The 17,099-nt window shown below is 37.1% G+C and overlaps 1 protein-coding gene across 5 annotated transcripts; it reads left to right on the top strand.

The window, feature by feature from the left end:
• The first annotated feature begins 1,357 nt into the window (after positions 1-1,357).
• On the top strand, positions 1,358-17,099 carry ASB15 (ankyrin repeat and SOCS box containing 15). 5 transcript variants are annotated; one of them, XM_075024984.1, is made up of 11 exons: positions 1,365-1,462; positions 4,073-4,181; positions 7,404-7,544; positions 8,882-8,934; positions 9,031-9,162; positions 9,572-9,730; positions 11,780-12,025; positions 12,696-12,867; positions 13,247-13,817; positions 14,392-14,545; positions 15,746-15,985. In XM_075024984.1, exons 3-11 carry the CDS (start codon positions 7,420-7,422, stop codon positions 15,823-15,825), a joined length of 1,692 nt encoding a protein of 563 aa, XP_074881085.1. In that variant the 5' UTR covers positions 1,365-1,462; positions 4,073-4,181; positions 7,404-7,419; the 3' UTR covers positions 15,826-15,985. The 5 variants fall into 5 exon arrangements, with proteins under 5 accessions (XP_074881083.1, XP_074881085.1, XP_074881082.1 ...); XM_075024981.1 differs by lacking the exon at positions 15,746-15,985 and adding an exon at positions 16,029-17,099 and having other exon boundaries at positions 1,370-1,462; XM_075024983.1 differs by lacking the exon at positions 15,746-15,985 and adding an exon at positions 16,029-17,099 and having other exon boundaries at positions 1,386-1,462; positions 4,073-4,146.

Genomic DNA, 17,099 nt, shown 5'->3' with positions numbered 1-17,099 from the left:
GCACCCTAAGAAGGCCTTGCTATAGCTGTGACTTCTCTTCCCTTTTCTGTCTCACCAATGAATTTATCTCGCTGTGAAGTCTTGCAAATTGCAGTATGATTTGATATCTGGACAAGAGTCTTATTTATTCTGGCTTTACATGTATGGAACATAATTGACTGATGGATTTATGCCTAGTAACAACATAAGAGCAGAATCAGACACTGTTTACATAGCAATGCAAAATATTAAAAATATCTGAAAAGCGATCCTTGTAATGTGGATATGTACTAGTTCTTATAGTGTCCTGGTTATGTAAAGGAAATGAAAGAACTCAAGGTAAGCAATTTAAACATTTGTTTTCTTTACATAGATTATAAATACATATTTTAGATACTTTTTTTATTGTATAAGAATATATTTCTGTTCTTATCATCTCTTAGCTAACAGTAGAGCACAGTCTCGGCACTGTCCTGTCTGCTTCTGTTGTACTGTTTGTTTTGGAGACTCGCCACACTTACTTAGGTCACGTTGGCAAAAGAAGTTGCAGTGAATATTATTTATCATCATTAAATGATTTTCTTGATCTTGTGTCCAAACATGAGATGCATGTAGTGCCTTAGTTAAGGTTACAGTTTTATGGTTCTATAAATGCAAGTGAATCATGGGGTGTGGAAGAGTTCACAGTGTACAATTTCATTTCATCAGAACAATTAAAGATAAGTTGGAAGTTTGTTTCAGTTTGTTTTGTTCCCTTATTGTCTGTTAATTTAGGGTAAAGATAGTAACTAATTGGTTAAACTAAAACAATACAGAGGTATTGCATCAGTGATAGGTACCCAGCTTCTTCCTCATCCTATGCCTGTGATTTAACTTGCTGGGTACTGCTATTCTTGATGTTACTCTTGGGTTATTCTGCTTTTGCATCACTGCTCTCTGTGGTGCTGTGCCTCCTGCTTCTTTGTCCAATTTCAAGTTATTAAATCTAGTCAAGTAAGTACTATAATTGGCTGTCATTGACTGCATAAAGCTTTGCATCGTATCAGCCTGAGAGAGAGAGATTAGTGTTTGGTGATGTAATATGGTGGGATCTACAACTAGTTAAAGGCTAAACGTTCTCAGATTTGTTTTAATTTATGTAAATATGTTACCAGATTTTGTTAATGTAGCCCTTGAGACTAAATTAGCAAATAATTTATTTTCTTAATGAGAGCTGTTGAACCAATGAGGGCACAGATAATCTTATTATACCATCCAAACCTCGTGTTACATTTGACAAGATTTTAGAGAAGTCATGTGTAATACTTTCCTGTGGGTCGAGTCTGCTTGTGTTACAGTTGTACAAGGTCAGACCTTAATTTATCTAGCAACTGCGTATTTAATTTTAGAAGTATCACAGGACACATCAGCTTGCAGGGCACCATTCCTGGCTGTTCAAAATGCAGGCCCCAGAGTAACAGTGGCAAGATAATGGGTTGAAAAGGTGAGAATATATGGTATGCTCGCCAATTAGACTAACAGAGAAATGGTTTAAAACTGTAATGTTTAATAGATTGAGTCCAAATTTAGACTGCTATTAATTATTTTATTGCTATGAATAACCTCTTTGCATGCCTAAGGGCCTTCTATTTATAGAGAGCAAAGCTAGGATTGTCTAGTTTATTTTAAGGATAAGAAATTAGAATAACATTAACACTCACATAACTTTAACGTTATACCTATGTGTTTAAAAGTGATGAACGCTTGATAACACTTCTTTCCAAGGAAACATGCAACTTCTGTGATTAGCAAGTAGTTCAGATTTTTTTCAATGAAAAAATGGTAACTTAAGAGCAAAACTTTCTTTTTTAAGGAAAACAGCAAGAATTAATACCTAGTTTTTCAGGCATAAATAGACAAAAATACTAGACTACTCAAAATGTTGTTTAAGGCAAATATTCTTGGTAATACAAAAAGTAGATATTGTTTAGAGTAAGCATTTGTAATTGTTTCTAGTGATCTAGTGCCTGGGTCTGGTAATTGTGAAACTTCCATAGCTAAATGGAAGGAGATTTTGCTGCTGAGCTTTTTAGCCTTTTCATTGCCACATCACGTAATGTAGCAGGGATGTCTCTGCTGCTGCTCAGTGTACCAGCCATGCTGTTATAATTCCACTGTGATCCACACTTCAGTCGGACCTTGTCACCTCAGCACAGTGTATTACCAGCAGTGATATAGCAAATCAGGCTCTCAAAGCACGTATAGACCCCTGGCAATGTGACCAGCACTTGTGCTGTGGTGAGCTGTTTGCCTTATACTTACTTTACCATGTCACAGTCACTTGCTACCTTACTAACTTTCTCATTTTATAATACATTATTAATTTTGGGGAGGTAAGGTAATTTGAAAACAGTACACACAACAATTCTGAAACACTGCTCATCTGAGACCCTTCTGGTTAAGTCTGTGTTCGAACAGAACTCTGTGTTGCCTGTGGCATAATCAGTTCTGGGGAATACAGTAAAGCAGGAGATAGATAGTTGACCAAATGGGTATGAAAGTTATATGACCAGAGGAAAGAAACAAGTTTCTATGATGACCTGTAAACTGATTTCTTCCTCTAATCGTTTGGAGATAAAGGGGAGGTAGAAAGGCAATAATTTTTTTTCTGAAAATAAAAGGATTTTCTTACTAAATCACTATCCTGCAAGATGCTCTGTGCTTTTAACTCTTCTTGGAATCAGTGACGTTGAAGGGTACTGACCACCTCACAGGACTAAATCATATGTGAACACCTTCATAAAGATACTGCAGTATACCAAGACAGCCTTTTTTTCAGAGAGTTTGCAATGTGAGAGTCTAATCTGAGGTCTGTATAAGTCTTCAGGAGTCTTTTTGGTTCAGGCTCCAGGGTAAATATAATATGATGGGCTGTAATATAATAATTTTCAGTCTCAATTCCCCTAAGAACAGCAACTTCAGTAGGGCTTGCAGGGCATGAAGGTCCATCCATGTGGATCTGATAGGGTGATCATGAATCATTAAAAAGATGCTTCAAAAATTTCAGTTATGGCATGAAGTCTTCAAATGGAGGGTTTTTAGAACGAAAGGTTTGAAGAAAGGGAAGGTAGTTTCTGTTTGCCTTTAAGCTTTTGTGGAGGAAATGAGATTATGGATGTTACACATTTTTCCTTAATAAATTATCTTATGTAAATTGACTGTTTAGTCTCATTAGGAGCACCTCCCAGCTGCCAGTGAAATGTAAATTTATTCTAAAATATACTTTCCGTTTAGCTGATGGCAGGAAGAGGTTGTAGATATGTTTATTGAGATACACTTCTAAAACTGCTAATACAAAAGAGATTTTATCTTTGTTGTCTAAAAGGCTTGTCAGTCTTCAGAACAGTGTATATTTGTGGGTTAAACAATGGAAGCTTTAAGGTGCCATCAGAATTAGAAAAGCGTTTATGAAAACATGAAGATAAACGCACAAAAGAACCTCAACTCAGAATTCTCCTGCCTGTCAACAAAGTGCATTGCCAACAAGAGATGAGGAAGAGAGGGTCAGTTTCATGGCCTTACTGATGATGAAAATCTTATATTCTGGTTAATAAGAAACTTGTGGCAGCATTTAGAAAAAAAGAGGTCAGCTGCTTTGTTCTTTGTAGGTTTTTGAAGTTGCTATATTTTGTATTACACCTGGAAAGTTTGACATGGGATACTTCCCTTTCTGCATAAAGCAAACTATATTTTTAAAAAAACAGAACAATTTCTTATTAATTTCTTTTTGCTGCAACAAACTTGATAGCTTTCATAAGCTTGTTTTGATCATAAGAGTTTCAGAACATTGTTATCATTGGTTTTTAGAATTACAGAGTTCATCTTGTCCATACTGTCCAACAGGATGTCAGAAATCTTTTTTGCATGAGAAGTTCTACCTAAACTTCAGTATGCCAGAACATAACTTTGAGAACTTCTAAGCATTAATACGATGTGCAGCAGATTTAACATTAGGTAGTATGTGAAAGATTTTGATATGTGTGTCTGCATTGTGCTGACCAGTTCATCAGTCTAACTTATGTGTGAAAATTTCTTTTGGACTGTTACACTGAAGCCTTGGTTGGAGACTCAGAAGGAAGGAACAGAGAACCCTTCAGAAAAGCATTGTCTCTTATGAACAACATAAAGGTCTGTTCTTCTAAACCCCAAAAGAAAATGTGTCCGTGAGTATTTTTTTTATATGTGGAAGGTTTTTTTGCAGTCAGAGGTGGCAGTTGAGACCAAAGTTGTATATTTTTCCTTCAAAGAAAGTGGAACTGAAGTGGAGATTTTTTCCACTTTCCTTCAGATTGTCCATTCTTGCAGTTAAAAACCTGGGACATCATTCCAGTACATATTGAAAGAGGTGGAAAACTGCATTATGTGGGAATCTGAATCCAAGAGACCTTTAGCTTCTGAGTCAATCTGACTCTAAGCCCTTACCGATTTAATTTTGGTTTGCAAGCTTTATCATAACATACTGAGTAATAAAGTATTTGTGGATGGGATTATAATATTGGCTGCAGTACTTCGATTGACTTATTATTTATGGGAATAATGCAGAAATTAGTCTAAAAAGAAATCTGGTTAGCACTTTCCCTCGCAGATCATTTTCAGAAAATGGCCTCCAAATTTCTACAACACTCCTTCTTTATTTGCAAAATGACTAGGACATCCTACTGTCCTGGTTTCATCTGGGATAGAGTTAATTTTCTTTCTTGTAGCTGGAAGAATGTTGATAACACACTGATGTTTTCAGTTGTTGCTCAGTAGTGTTTATACCAAGTCAAGGATTTTTCAGCTTCTCACGCCCAGCCAGCAAGAAGGCTGGAGGGGCACAAGAAGTTGGGAGGGGACACAGCCAGGACAGCTGACCCAAACTGGCCAAAGGGGTGTTCCATACCGTGTGATGTCATGCCCAGTGTATAAACTGGGGGGGGGGGGTTGGCCTGGGGGGTGGATTGCTGCTTGGGAACTAACTGGGCATCAGTCTGTGAGTGGTGAGCAATTGCATTGTGCATCACTTGTTTTGTATATTCCAATCCTTTTATTAGTATTGTCGTTTTGTTATTATTATCATTATTAGTTTCTTCCTTTCTGTTCTATTAAACTGTTCTTATCTCAGCCCACGAGTTTTACCTTTTTCCTTCCAATTCTTTCCCCCATCCCACTGGGTGGGGGGGGAGTGAGTGAGCGAGCAGCTGCGTGGTGCTTAGTTGCTGGCTGGGGTTAAACCACGACACCCACAACAATCATTCTGTGAGAAACATACAACAGATGCTTAGTATAATTGTTTAATATTTGTGCAACACTTTGATGATGATAAGCATTCTGTGTGGTAGATACAGTACACTGTGAGCTGTGGGAGTAATTGTCTAAAACTTTTTTAAAAAATAATTCAACATCTGGTGTCCCCAGTCTGATTAGAGGACAAATGTGTTAAGCCGCCAAGACTGAATCAAACAAAGAAACTTTGGTAAAACCCAAAGCCCACTTGTAAAAACCTAGGTAGATACAGATAGGCATATATTAAGTTTTTGTTCCTTAGATATCTTTTACTATATATACATACTACGTTTTACACTTCAAGAACCTACAGCAAGATGTTGTAAAGAGCAACATTCCTGATCTTCCAATTACAATTTACTAGCAAAGTGTTTGCCTGATGTGATGTCACTGGCAAAAAGCATAGTGAACGTAAGCCACAGTTAAAGTTGGTGATATGAGCAGACTGAATTTAAGCTGATGACTATATTTAAAAGGTTTGAGATTCTCTGTTACTAATCCGCTGAGCCTTCCAACCAATCTCACACCTTGAATATAATAGCTGGCATGGCTTGACCATCACCTGGGCTTGTGTACCAAACTCCTGTGAATGTTCATTAAACTTCATGACTGCAGAATTAGTGCAGAGACTCCGAAGTCCTTAGTCTGCTTTGATAGACCGTGCTTTGGCAATGTAAAAATAAAGCAAGATTTGCAACTGTTTGTGGTTGTTTGTTGGGGAGGGGGTTAAATATATTAATGATCTTTGGAAGTGGTAATGACACAAGAACATTGTAATGTTTTGTTGTACAACTACCTGTCTGTGAAGTCCAAAAATCTTGTACATTATCATATTAACATAAAGTGGGTTTTGCATTTGGTATCATCTCTCTCAAATCCCTTCTTTTTTTTTTTTTTTTTATTTGATAAAACATCCCCATCCAGCTCCAGGAGAGGAGAGGTGAATAGAGGTTTACAGGTGAAAACTTTTCATAGAATCATAGAATAGTTTGGGTTGGAAGGGACATTTAAAGGTCATCTAGTCCAACCCCCTGCAATGAGCAGGGACATCTTCAACTAGATCAGGTTGCTCAGAGCCCCGTCCAACCTGGCCTTGAATGTTTCCAGGGATGGGACATCTACCACGTCTCTGGGCAACCTGTGCCCATGTTTCACCCTCATCGTAAAAAATTTCTTCCTTGTATCTAGTCTGAATCTACCCTCTTTTAGTTTAAAACCTTTACCCCTTGTCCTATTGCTACAGGTCCTGCTAAAAAGTCTGTCCCCATGTTTCTTATAAGCCCCCCTTTAAGTGTTGAAAGATAGTAAAATTCTTCTGAATTCAGAACGGGATGATGTGTCACCATCTAAACTGTAAGTCACATGCTGTGGGCTTTTGAATGCTAAAATCCTGTGTCCAAACGGCACTGACTGGTGGATCCATCTTGTATCTGCTTCCAGTACCATGCCAGGTGAAGGAAGCAGGAAAAAATGGTCTTTCCCCATGCTATAGAGTCAAGTTAGTTCAGAGCTTCTCTGAAATAATGTGATGTTTGTGTAAATCCTGAATAAGTACGATGTGTGATCACCCTTAGAACTGCTCATGTGTTTCATTCCGAAATGCAGGCCCTTTCTGTAAGTAATTCTCAAACAATTTGAGTGTTTCTCTTTTTTGTGTCTATAATTTTTAAATGTATATGTGTTTGGGCTTTATGTTCATGAATTCCTTGTGAATACCTGTGTTTGATAGGAATCTTTCATGAGGTGATAACTTTGTTTACTGTTCATTATTCACGCTTGTGTGGAAATAGCATATTCACTGACTTGATGACCACAGCTTTATAAAGAGGAAAAGTTTCTTTTATGGCTCACAAATTGTCCAGTATTTGTCTGTAGACAACAAATGTAGCATGTGAACAATTAAAAGACTTTTCCTAAATGGCATGGCTAGTACTAAATATTTCCAGGGTTGTTTTCTATCAATTTTTAAACAGGAATTTTATAATTTTTAAATAGGAGTAAACTCACCAAAATAATATTAAATTAAAAGAAATTTATGGAAACACCTGATTTTATTGTAAAAAATACCTTAAGTAAGGTATGATCCTCAGCAGTATATTTTTGTGTGTATTTCAAAATAGCTCATCATTATAGCTCATGATAAAAATGATGGATGAAAGAGAAGATTTAGTTGAAGATCTGCTCACTGAGTATGCCATACAGCTTAGCATTCAAGAATCAAATGGGGCCAAACCACCAGTGTCTTCCACCTATAATGACAGGTACTGTCAATTCCAGATGTGTTAAGAGATGCCATATTTTAACAGTGTTTTGAGACATTGATATTTAGTGCCTTATATCATGCTTAAAACAGTTCTTAGTTTGGGTATTATGCCTCTTTCTCAGTGAAGCACTGTCTGAAGCAATGCTTGAAAAGATTAAACAAAATAGAAATGTTGATTTTTTCTCAAATGTTTCTAAACCCTCAAACTTTAGAGACAATAAATTTGGATTTGTTAGTAATCTGACTGCCCTGAAATTGTAACAATGTCCCAGTCTTCCCCTGTGCACTTGGATACATACGCATACAAGAAAAATCCAAACCAGAACAACAACAAAAAACCCACAGGTGTGTTCCAGCGAGGGTTCATATGTGACATTAATGTTATGGTTAAGAGTGGTTCCTGTGATTAGGAAATGTAGACCTCTGCTGAGCTACGTGGGGTGATGAGAGCTTAGGGAGATGAGATTCACTTGGCTAAACTAATACTTCCCTTAGCTTTTCAGGCCATTTACTGTCTTACTGGAATGTGTATGTCTCAAACAAAGCTGAACTTTTTCTTAATAGAAGTTCTTCGGCAATAATCCTGTAAATACATTTTGTAGATTGCCCTGTCTAAAATGGAAAGATGTAGAACTCTGAGTCTCGGGAGACTGTTAACCTTTCCTTATTTCCTGTGGGATCTCATGAAGGTTTGGGTCCTCACGGGGCTCCTGTTGTAGGACTGGAATCTCCCTCTTCACTGAAGACTCTCAGCAGAGCCACTGGGTACTCTTGTTATTTGGCTGCTTTTCTTTTTTATTAAATCTCATCTATTTTCTAATACGCTTTTATCACCAAACTATCTCAAGGAACTAGCAGGCACCAGCATTTAAATTCCATCTTATGGAGGTTTAAATGATATTGGTAAAAACATTACAACTCTTTTTCAGGGAAAATGGTACCATGAATATCATCACACTCTCCTTCATTATCGAATATTGACATTCTGACACCATCACATTCTCATTCGCTGTCTAAGGTTTCTGAATCTGAAGGGCTCATTTCTGTAGTGTGGGGCAAATACAGCTTTTTAGTCCACATCAGAATTCTTTACTAAATTAGGAGATGTATAAGGTCAGCCTGCAGCAGAAATTGCACCTAACTCAAGAACTTTGGATACCCTGAAGGTCCATAGTACAGGTGTAACTTAGGAAGTCACAAAGTTCATCAAGATTGTCGTTGATATATTCAAAGGAAAGTTGACTCAGATGAGAAACTAATGGAAAGTATTGAATAAATAATATAATGCATCTACTTTTTTTTTATATTTACTATTTTCTGCTCTTTTTTGGATAGTTTTGTACCACCTAGTGAGGAAAACAGGAAAATTGTAACATCCATAAAGCAAGGTAAAAACCCTAAAATAAAATAGCCCCTTTGCAAAACTGGACTTCCCTTATATTATTTTCCAAGTGCATCTTATTTATCTGTTGGATTTTTTTAAGGTCAAGTGTTTGGGCTCCAAGAACTTGTGAAACAGAAGTATGCTTTGGATGAAGCTGATGAAAGAGGGTGGTTTCCACTACATGAGGCTGCAGCTCAGCCAATTCAGCAAATACTTGAAGTCATTTTAGATGGTAAGTAAGGTAAAAATATCCCACAAGATAAAGGGAGCAGCAAAGAAACATAGAGCAGTAAGCAGCCATCCACAACAACAGGCTAGAACTGTTTACTAAAAAAAGTATGATCAAATCCTCCATGGAGCGTCTTGGTTATGTTGTTTAAATATTCAGGCAAATTTTCTTTTTGGGAAAGTTGCATCAGTTTACACCAGCAAAGAACTTGGACAGTTTTTAATGTTTCATTCAGAAACCTACAGATGGAGCAAAAGTTACTGCTCAGTATTCAGTGTGTTTGACAGTGCTAGTTAGGTCAAGTTAAACATAATTACAAGTAATTTTCCTGAAGACTTAGCATTTAAGGATATGTGTATGTGTTAACAGCCTTGTGCTTTAATTTTGTTTTTTCTCACTTTCTTACCTCTAGCATCCTATAAAACAATGTGGGAATACAAAACTTGCGATGGAGAAACACCATTAACTTTGGCAGCAAAAGCCGGCTTTGTGGAAAATGTAAGAACTTTACTGGAAAAAGGTGTTTGGCCTAATACCACAAATGACAAGGGAGAAACTCCACTTCTTATCGGTAATTGCCTCCTCTCCCTGGGTTTAAGCAAAGTGAATGGCAGCGCTTCCCCTCCACTAAGTACTCACCCAAGTACTCCTGTTGGCTTGTGTGGATTAGATGCTGGTCATCTTTTTCGATGAAACTAAATGCCCAGCACTTGGTGAAATGTACCCAACACTCAGTTCAACATTCTTGTTGCTTTAGGTGATCACTGAGCTGATCTTAAAGGTGCTCCTTATGCTTTAGGTGATTGCTGAGCTGCTCCTAAGAAAATGGAACCTATTTTTTTGTTCAAGGTATCTTCTCTGTATCTTCAGGTGCTATAAGACCTTTATGAACCTGGGCCTCTTTGAGCAGCTTAAGCTACAAGTATGGTACAAGAATAAGCTGTTGCTTTAACTTGAATGTGCTTTTTCTGGAGGTCTGGAGGTTATTGGAGATTTTTGGGTTTATCAGATGATTTCTTCAGGAGTAGGCAGGCATTTTCAATTTCAGAATCTCCCATCTCATTTCCCTCCCCTCTTGCACTGAAAATAAGCTTCAACTGCATTTCTAAGTAATACCCCAATCTAAAGAAAGATGATTTCTTTGGAAGATTTTATGCTATTGGTAGACTTAAATGAGCTTTACTATACATGAGTAATTTAGCTATATTAACTTCTAATTTCTGTTGAATTCTGTCTGAATGTTCTTTCTGAACTTCTGTTCTCCTGAAGAGAATTGATCTGTGAAGTTAATACAATTATCAGTATTAGAACATTCAGTTCTCTGAATTTTTGTTAACTTTCATTAGATGTGATTACCTTATTAACATTTTAAGACCCTGAGGCATTTCTAGAGTGTTCCTTTGCAATGTCTTGCTTTGCGTTATTTCAGCTCTTTGCAATAATTGTAAGTCTGTGAAACTTGTAAGCTATTTTCAGCCTTTGCTTTTAATGAATCCTGCAAGAAGTTAACTAGAGCTTATGAAAAGGGTCTTTTCCACTTACAATGACAATTTATTTTCCTAAATATTTATCTATACAAACTCCTGAAAATGAGATTTGTCAGCTATGTATTGTTTATGTGATGCTTTTTATGTTTTTTTGTCACTTAGCACTGAAAATGTGGGTGTAGATATTGTTGTGCATCATACATTCCAATATTAGTCTCAGTAAGCTAGAGGAGCAGGTGCTTAACACTTAATAGATGATGCTCATGATTTAGTTACTCCTTTTAATTTTAAAGCTCTGGATTAAAGGGCTCTTCAGTACAAAGGTAAATGCTGAAGAAGTATCTGTCTAGTGGGATGATTTCTGCTTCCATATACATTTGGTAATACTGTACTTCAAAGCAATTGTGGATAATTACAAAGACTGTTGCCTCTTTAAAACCTTCTTACTTGTGTAATGGGACATTCACAAAACTTAAATTTGCAAACCCTATGACGCTGATCTCCCTCAGCTGCCCCATCAGTCATTGGAGAGATCTATTCCAAAAAGGTAGTTCAGAAATAAAATTAGACTCTTACTCAGGATCATTATTTTATATATAAATAATTTGCAGGTGTAGTTATCCATGAAAATTTCAAACCTGGAACCTCAAAAGGGCAGAACGTAGCCTTTAAGTATGACAGATGTCAACTGTACTTTGGCTGACAGCAGCCACTGAGTACACGCTAGGATTAGAGTTACCAGGTGACAAAGGTCACAAGTGGAATTTTCTGGAGACACTAATGTTTGCCCCAACTTTAGAAGTAAGGACCATATTTTGTTGTTGCTTTTCCTTGTGATACACCTGCTTCTGCTTCCTCAGAATTGAAGTGGTGCTGCTTTTGCCCTCCATGCTCCAAACTGGCATATTTTCCAGCTTGTGTCAGTTTACCTTGATTTCCCAAGCAGCTGACATTACCATTTGTTTACCAGTAAATTGGATTCCCAAATTTCTAGGACTGGAAATCTTTTCAATTTCCTCATATCACTGCACAAGGAAAAGCTTTTCTAAACTTTTCAGATGTCTTTAAGTTTCAAGACGACATACCTGAAAATGTAATTGTATTATTTTCTTCCTTTTTAAAATATCTTCAAGCTATAAGAAGGGGCTCTTTTGAAATGGTATCCACTCTGATTAAACACAACTGTAGTATCCACCAGCCATGCGTAAAACGTTGGTCAGCAATGCATGAAGCTGCAAAACAGGGACGCAAAGACATTGTTGCTCTTCTTCTGAAGAATGGTGGAAATGTGAACCTTAAGGATGGATATGGAGTGACACCATTAGGTGTTGCTGCTGAATATGGTCACTGTGATGTGCTGGAGCATCTTATTCATAAAGGTATGTGGTCAGGTAAAAGGGAAATACACCTCTGCACTGGCATGCATCTTGCCTGGTTGCTGAGGTGCTTTAGGGTCATCATGGAAAAGGAAAGAAAGAGTAGTGGTGAATGAGAAGATTTGGTTTCTTGGAAGGAAAGGAAGCATATATGAGTGTTCCTGCTAGACTGGAGTGATGCTTACATGTTTCCATAATGCATGTGAGAGGAGTGGCAGAGTTGATACCAATCTATTTCAGCCAAGGAGGGACTTACTGCTATACATGCCCTTCTTGCTCTTCTTTATTTCTCTTTACTCCCCTCCCTCTCTCCCTTCCCTCCCTCCCTCCCTTCCCTTCCCTTCCTCCCTTCCTTCTTTCCTTTCTTCCTTGTACAGAATTATATTGATATTAATTAATGAAATTAAGCATTTTTTAAATATGCCAGAATTTTGAAAAGCCTCAGTTACAACACGTATGGTCAAAGCAGACCCCATTCAGGTAAGCATTTGAACTTGTATCTGTACAACTCTTGCCTTTGAGTTTTAAATTTGCCACAAGAAATATTTCTGGTTTTAGTAAAGTTTTAACTTAAATACATCTGAAAATTAAGAGGTAAGTACTCTGGGCTTGTTTTTCTGGTGATCTGCAAATCACTTTGGATATAATTGTAAACTCTGTATCCTCCATCAAGGTGGAGATGTCCAGGCCTTAGCAGATGATGGTGCATCGATACTGTTTGAAGCAGCTGGAGGAGGTAATCCAGACTGCATAGCCCTTCTTTTGGAATACGGAGGAAGTGGCAATGTGCCTAATAAGGCAGGACTGCTTCCCATACACAAAGCGGCTTATGAGGGGCATTACCTGTGAGTATGTGCTTGGACTTTACATTTTCTTTAAGATACAATGTGGCACATGGTCACATTGAAGACGACTGTGGTAAACTTGCAAATGTATAGATCATTTATATTTCAGAAATGCCTATGTTGCATTAGTTTGAATTAACTTTTAAGTGTTTTTTAGTATAAACAAAGCAAAATGCAAAACATACTCCTTAGAACTAAGTGAAAACCACTGAAACAACTTAAACACAAGGTCCTATTGACAGTGCTCAAAACTGGTGTTTCTGTGTTTGGATCTTCTTGTGTAAAGAGACTAGCTGGTGATTTAGCATATAGCTGGATAAGGGTCATTTTCTTCCTGCAGGAAAGCGATGCCTAACTAGTTTTATTCACTGTTTCTTAGGGCCCTGAAGTATCTCATTCCAGTCACATCCCAAACTGCAATCCAGAAAAGTGGCTTAAGCCCTGTTCACTCAGCAGCAGATGGCCAGAACTCGCAGTGCGTAGAGCTTCTCATTGAAAATGGTTTTGATGTCAACACTCTCTTGGCTGAACACATTTCACATAGTTACGATGATGAAAGGAAAACCGCACTTTATTTTGCTGTTTCTAACAATGACATTCTTTGCACTGAAATACTGCTCAAAGCAGGGGCAAATCCAAACAAGGATCCTTTAAACTGTCTTCTTGTGGCAGTGAGAGCTGGCAACCATGAAATTGTAAGGCTGCTCCTATCTTATGGAGCAAATGTCAATTGCTACTTTATGTTGGTTAATGATACGCATTTCCCCAGCGCCATTCAGTATGCTTTGAATGATGAGGTGATGCTGAGGCTGTTACTCAACCACGGATATAATGTGGAGATGTGTTTTGACTGTATGCATCAAGATATCTTTGGAAATTCTTTTGTGTGGTCAACTCCAGAAGAAGAGATTCTCCCTGGGTGGACTTCTTCTGTAATAAAGGATAATCCAGTAAATACATACCTTCCTTCCTTCTCTTCACTGTGCTCTTTTCATTAGTTAGGTTTAAACATTCCAAATTATTGTGCAGAATTAAGATTAACATACGGGCGAAATCCTTCTTTAAAACACCCTAAAAATAAAACGGCCATTTTTCATTTTCTATCCGGGATAGAGAAAATTATGTACATAGAGTGGTTTTAGATTAGGGTTCGTATATTAGAGGTTTAGGAAAGAAGTTTTAGGAAATCATGAGGCAGGATTCTGGAATTCCTGTTAGTGTCCTAACCAACGGAGTAGATGTGTTTCCAAAGAGATACCGCTGTTGAACAAAACAGTGCTGCAAATTATAGCAATGTTATAATAATTATTGGCCTTCAGGCCTGTCCAGATGAATTAAGGGATCGCAAAGGTTAAGCATGGAAGAAAATGGCTTTTAAAGTAACCTACCTAGGCATCAGTTTATGACTGTTAAAGGTCATTGCTAGTACTTTAAATTATCTTGTGTAATTGCTTTAAAATGTGTTATTTTGGAATTCCTCTGCACAGATTTTGAAATTATGACGTGATGTGTTTTCCCTTTCAGTTCTGTGACTTTATTGCTGTTCCTTGGTTGAAACATTTAGCAGGAAAAGTGGTTCGTGTTTTAATAGATTACATGGATTATGTTCCTCTATGCACAAAAATTAAATTTGTCTTAGAAACACAAAAAGAATGGACAGAGATACGTCAGATATTGGGTAAATATCTAACTTCCACTTAATGATGTTATGATTTATTATAGGAGAGTTTAATTGCTTATGTCAGGTCACATTCATCCAAAGTGTTTTAGCAGTCCAAATGTGTACTAGCTAAGAACCAGGTTGTGCCTGTCATCCAGTCCTCAGATCGAGACAGATCTTTACTTCTTGCCACTGGTCATAAATTAGTTAATCGGACTGGAATATGGCAAACATGCACCTGGTGAGAACTGATCTCATAAGGAATGTCACTGTTGTGTGGGAAACCCTTTTAGTTAAGCAAGACCACTGAGGTACTTCTCAAACTCCTTATTAACCCATGTGACACTAATCATTGCACAGCTATGGGGCACAGCTTTTTTTATTGGGGAATGTTGCTCACGCTTCCATCCTTCTTTTCGCTCCCTTGATCTCTCAAGTCTATTAATCGTTCAAGGATTGTCATAAGAGCATGTTTTAGATCCCACTATGTTCAAGGTGGTAGGTGGTGACAATGCATGTAACATCACAGTCTGTGTATCATCATTTCCTAACTCCGATTTACATGATACACATCTAGAGTTGCAATTACTAATACCATAATTGAATAATATTTCTTATGTATGCTTCACTTTTGAAGTTCTACACATTAGCCTGGACCTTCCCCCATTGGTGGCATCAGCAATAGGTTTCACCCACCTTAACTTAAAAAAATCTGTTGGGGAATGTATTGAATGTTCTCTTTGCATAAATTAATTTTATTTGACTTTTTTTTTTTCATTTTAAATAGAATTTGATTTAACATCACCTGTTAAAGAGCAAAATATTTATGTTTAAAACTGGTACCCTGTATTTAATTTTGCTTTGGTATTTTACACTGGAATGCAGAGGAATTCCTTTTTGTTAGTGTCACAGGAACATCAAAATAATTTGGTAGTCTTAACTACTGATATTTTAAGTACCTTGAAAGGTTTTGTTATGTTCAGGAAGACTAAATTAAACTGAGCTCTTTGACTGATGTAAATTCTGATAAGAAGTATTTGTTTAGAAGACTGAGCAGGCCCAAGCATGGTAATGTCTGGTCCTGGTGCCTTACTGATACAGCAGAAATGGAAGGTGCCACAGCTGGCCTCAACATGCAACTTTTAAGATATGCACCTAGGGAAAGGAGAGACCATTCATCAATTGCCATTGATTATGCTAAATAAGGTCCTCATTTAGGTGTTCAGATGGGTGCCTTGGAGACAGAGTACAGTGTGCATATTTCCAAAAGTAAGACAAAAAAGGCAGATATCGGATGAAAGAAGTTTGATTAATAGCAGCAGCATGTATCATCACAATTTTGAAGTTAAAAGAATACTATTTTATTCAGAAGTGGCAAAATAATAACGCCCCAAGGTAATAGATTTTATTATGAATTTTATTAGAGCAAGTTTTGGGATTGTGAACTGGTTTACAGTCATTAATAATTGTTCTACTATTTCTCTCTCACTATTATGTTTAGATAATCCTCGCCCATTGAAACATCTGTGTCGTCTGAAAATACGTAAACTCTTGGGGTTAAGGAGACTCCAGAAACTGTCATCCATGACGAAGTTTCCACTTCCACCAGTTCTCAAGAACTATATCCTATATAAAGAATATGATCTGTATGGAAAAGGGATATGTTTAGAATAGTTTTTAAAAATACCTGCATACTGTCTGTAGTTTGACTCATTTCCTCACTATTTTCTACTAGCTAAAGAGCTGCGTGGTGCTTTATATACATTCACAACATTCTGATATTTGTTGTTAATAGCTCTTTTATGGGAACAAATTTTTCTTCAAACTAGTACATTAAAGCTCATGTTTTAACACATTGTACTATCTAAATATAGGCTAAAATCAGAATAAGGACACTATAATAATTATGTAGAACAGTACACTTTAAATGGGAATTCAGATTAATAAAGAATAGAAGAAGAATTTTCCTGATGGACTTCCCAATGAAGATGATAAATACAATTGCTGCTCTCAGGTTGTAGCATTAGTTTATCTCTAAAAGAAAATAAATGTCTAACTTAGCTTGTCAAAGAAAATTAAACCACTAAATCCACATCTCTGTCATGTAATTGGCCTGAAATGTAGCACATTTTGTACTTTGAAAATCATGGTCCTATTATAAAATTGTCCAAACACTTCAAAGATTCTTTTTAGCTGTTTTTCCAAAGTGTTTGCTCCTAGGTACGACTTGTGTGTGTGCCAGTACTGCATGTTTTAATGCTTGGCAAAGTTTGAGGGACTTTAAGTAGGCTGTTATAAAGAAAGAGTAGATTTTGATGGATGAACAAACCAGGAAATTGAGCAGCATATCCCCTTGGTTGAGACATGTTGCAATGTCATAACTTTAATTATGTTTCCTACGGAGGTTTGACAGATCACTTCTTGACCAGACTTAACAACGCCCTCAGTCATGCTGTGATGCACTTGGCAGTATGCTTCTGCATGTCTAGAGAAAAACACATCTGATCAAATATTCTTTAAATTACTCTATTAAAAGTGGATTGCGCTTACTCCCTTTGCTATTCTACCATCC

This window comes from Buteo buteo, chromosome 4, assembly GCF_964188355.1.
Source record: "Buteo buteo chromosome 4, bButBut1.hap1.1, whole genome shotgun sequence".
Taxonomy (NCBI): Eukaryota; Metazoa; Chordata; class Aves; order Accipitriformes; family Accipitridae; genus Buteo; species Buteo buteo.
This window is presented reverse-complemented; position numbering and strand designations above follow the sequence as displayed.

Coding starts and splice junctions, on each gene's coding strand:
- ASB15 (XM_075024982.1), top strand. CDS start 7,420: ATGATAAAAATGATGGATGAAAGAGAAGATTTAGTTGAAGATCTGCTC. Junction 7,545..8,881: donor TCTTCCACCTATAATGACAG/GTACTGTCAATT, acceptor TTTTTTGGATAG/TTTTGTACCACCTAGTGAGG. Junction 9,731..11,779: donor AGAAACTCCACTTCTTATCG/GTAATTGCCTCC, acceptor AATATCTTCAAG/CTATAAGAAGGGGCTCTTTT.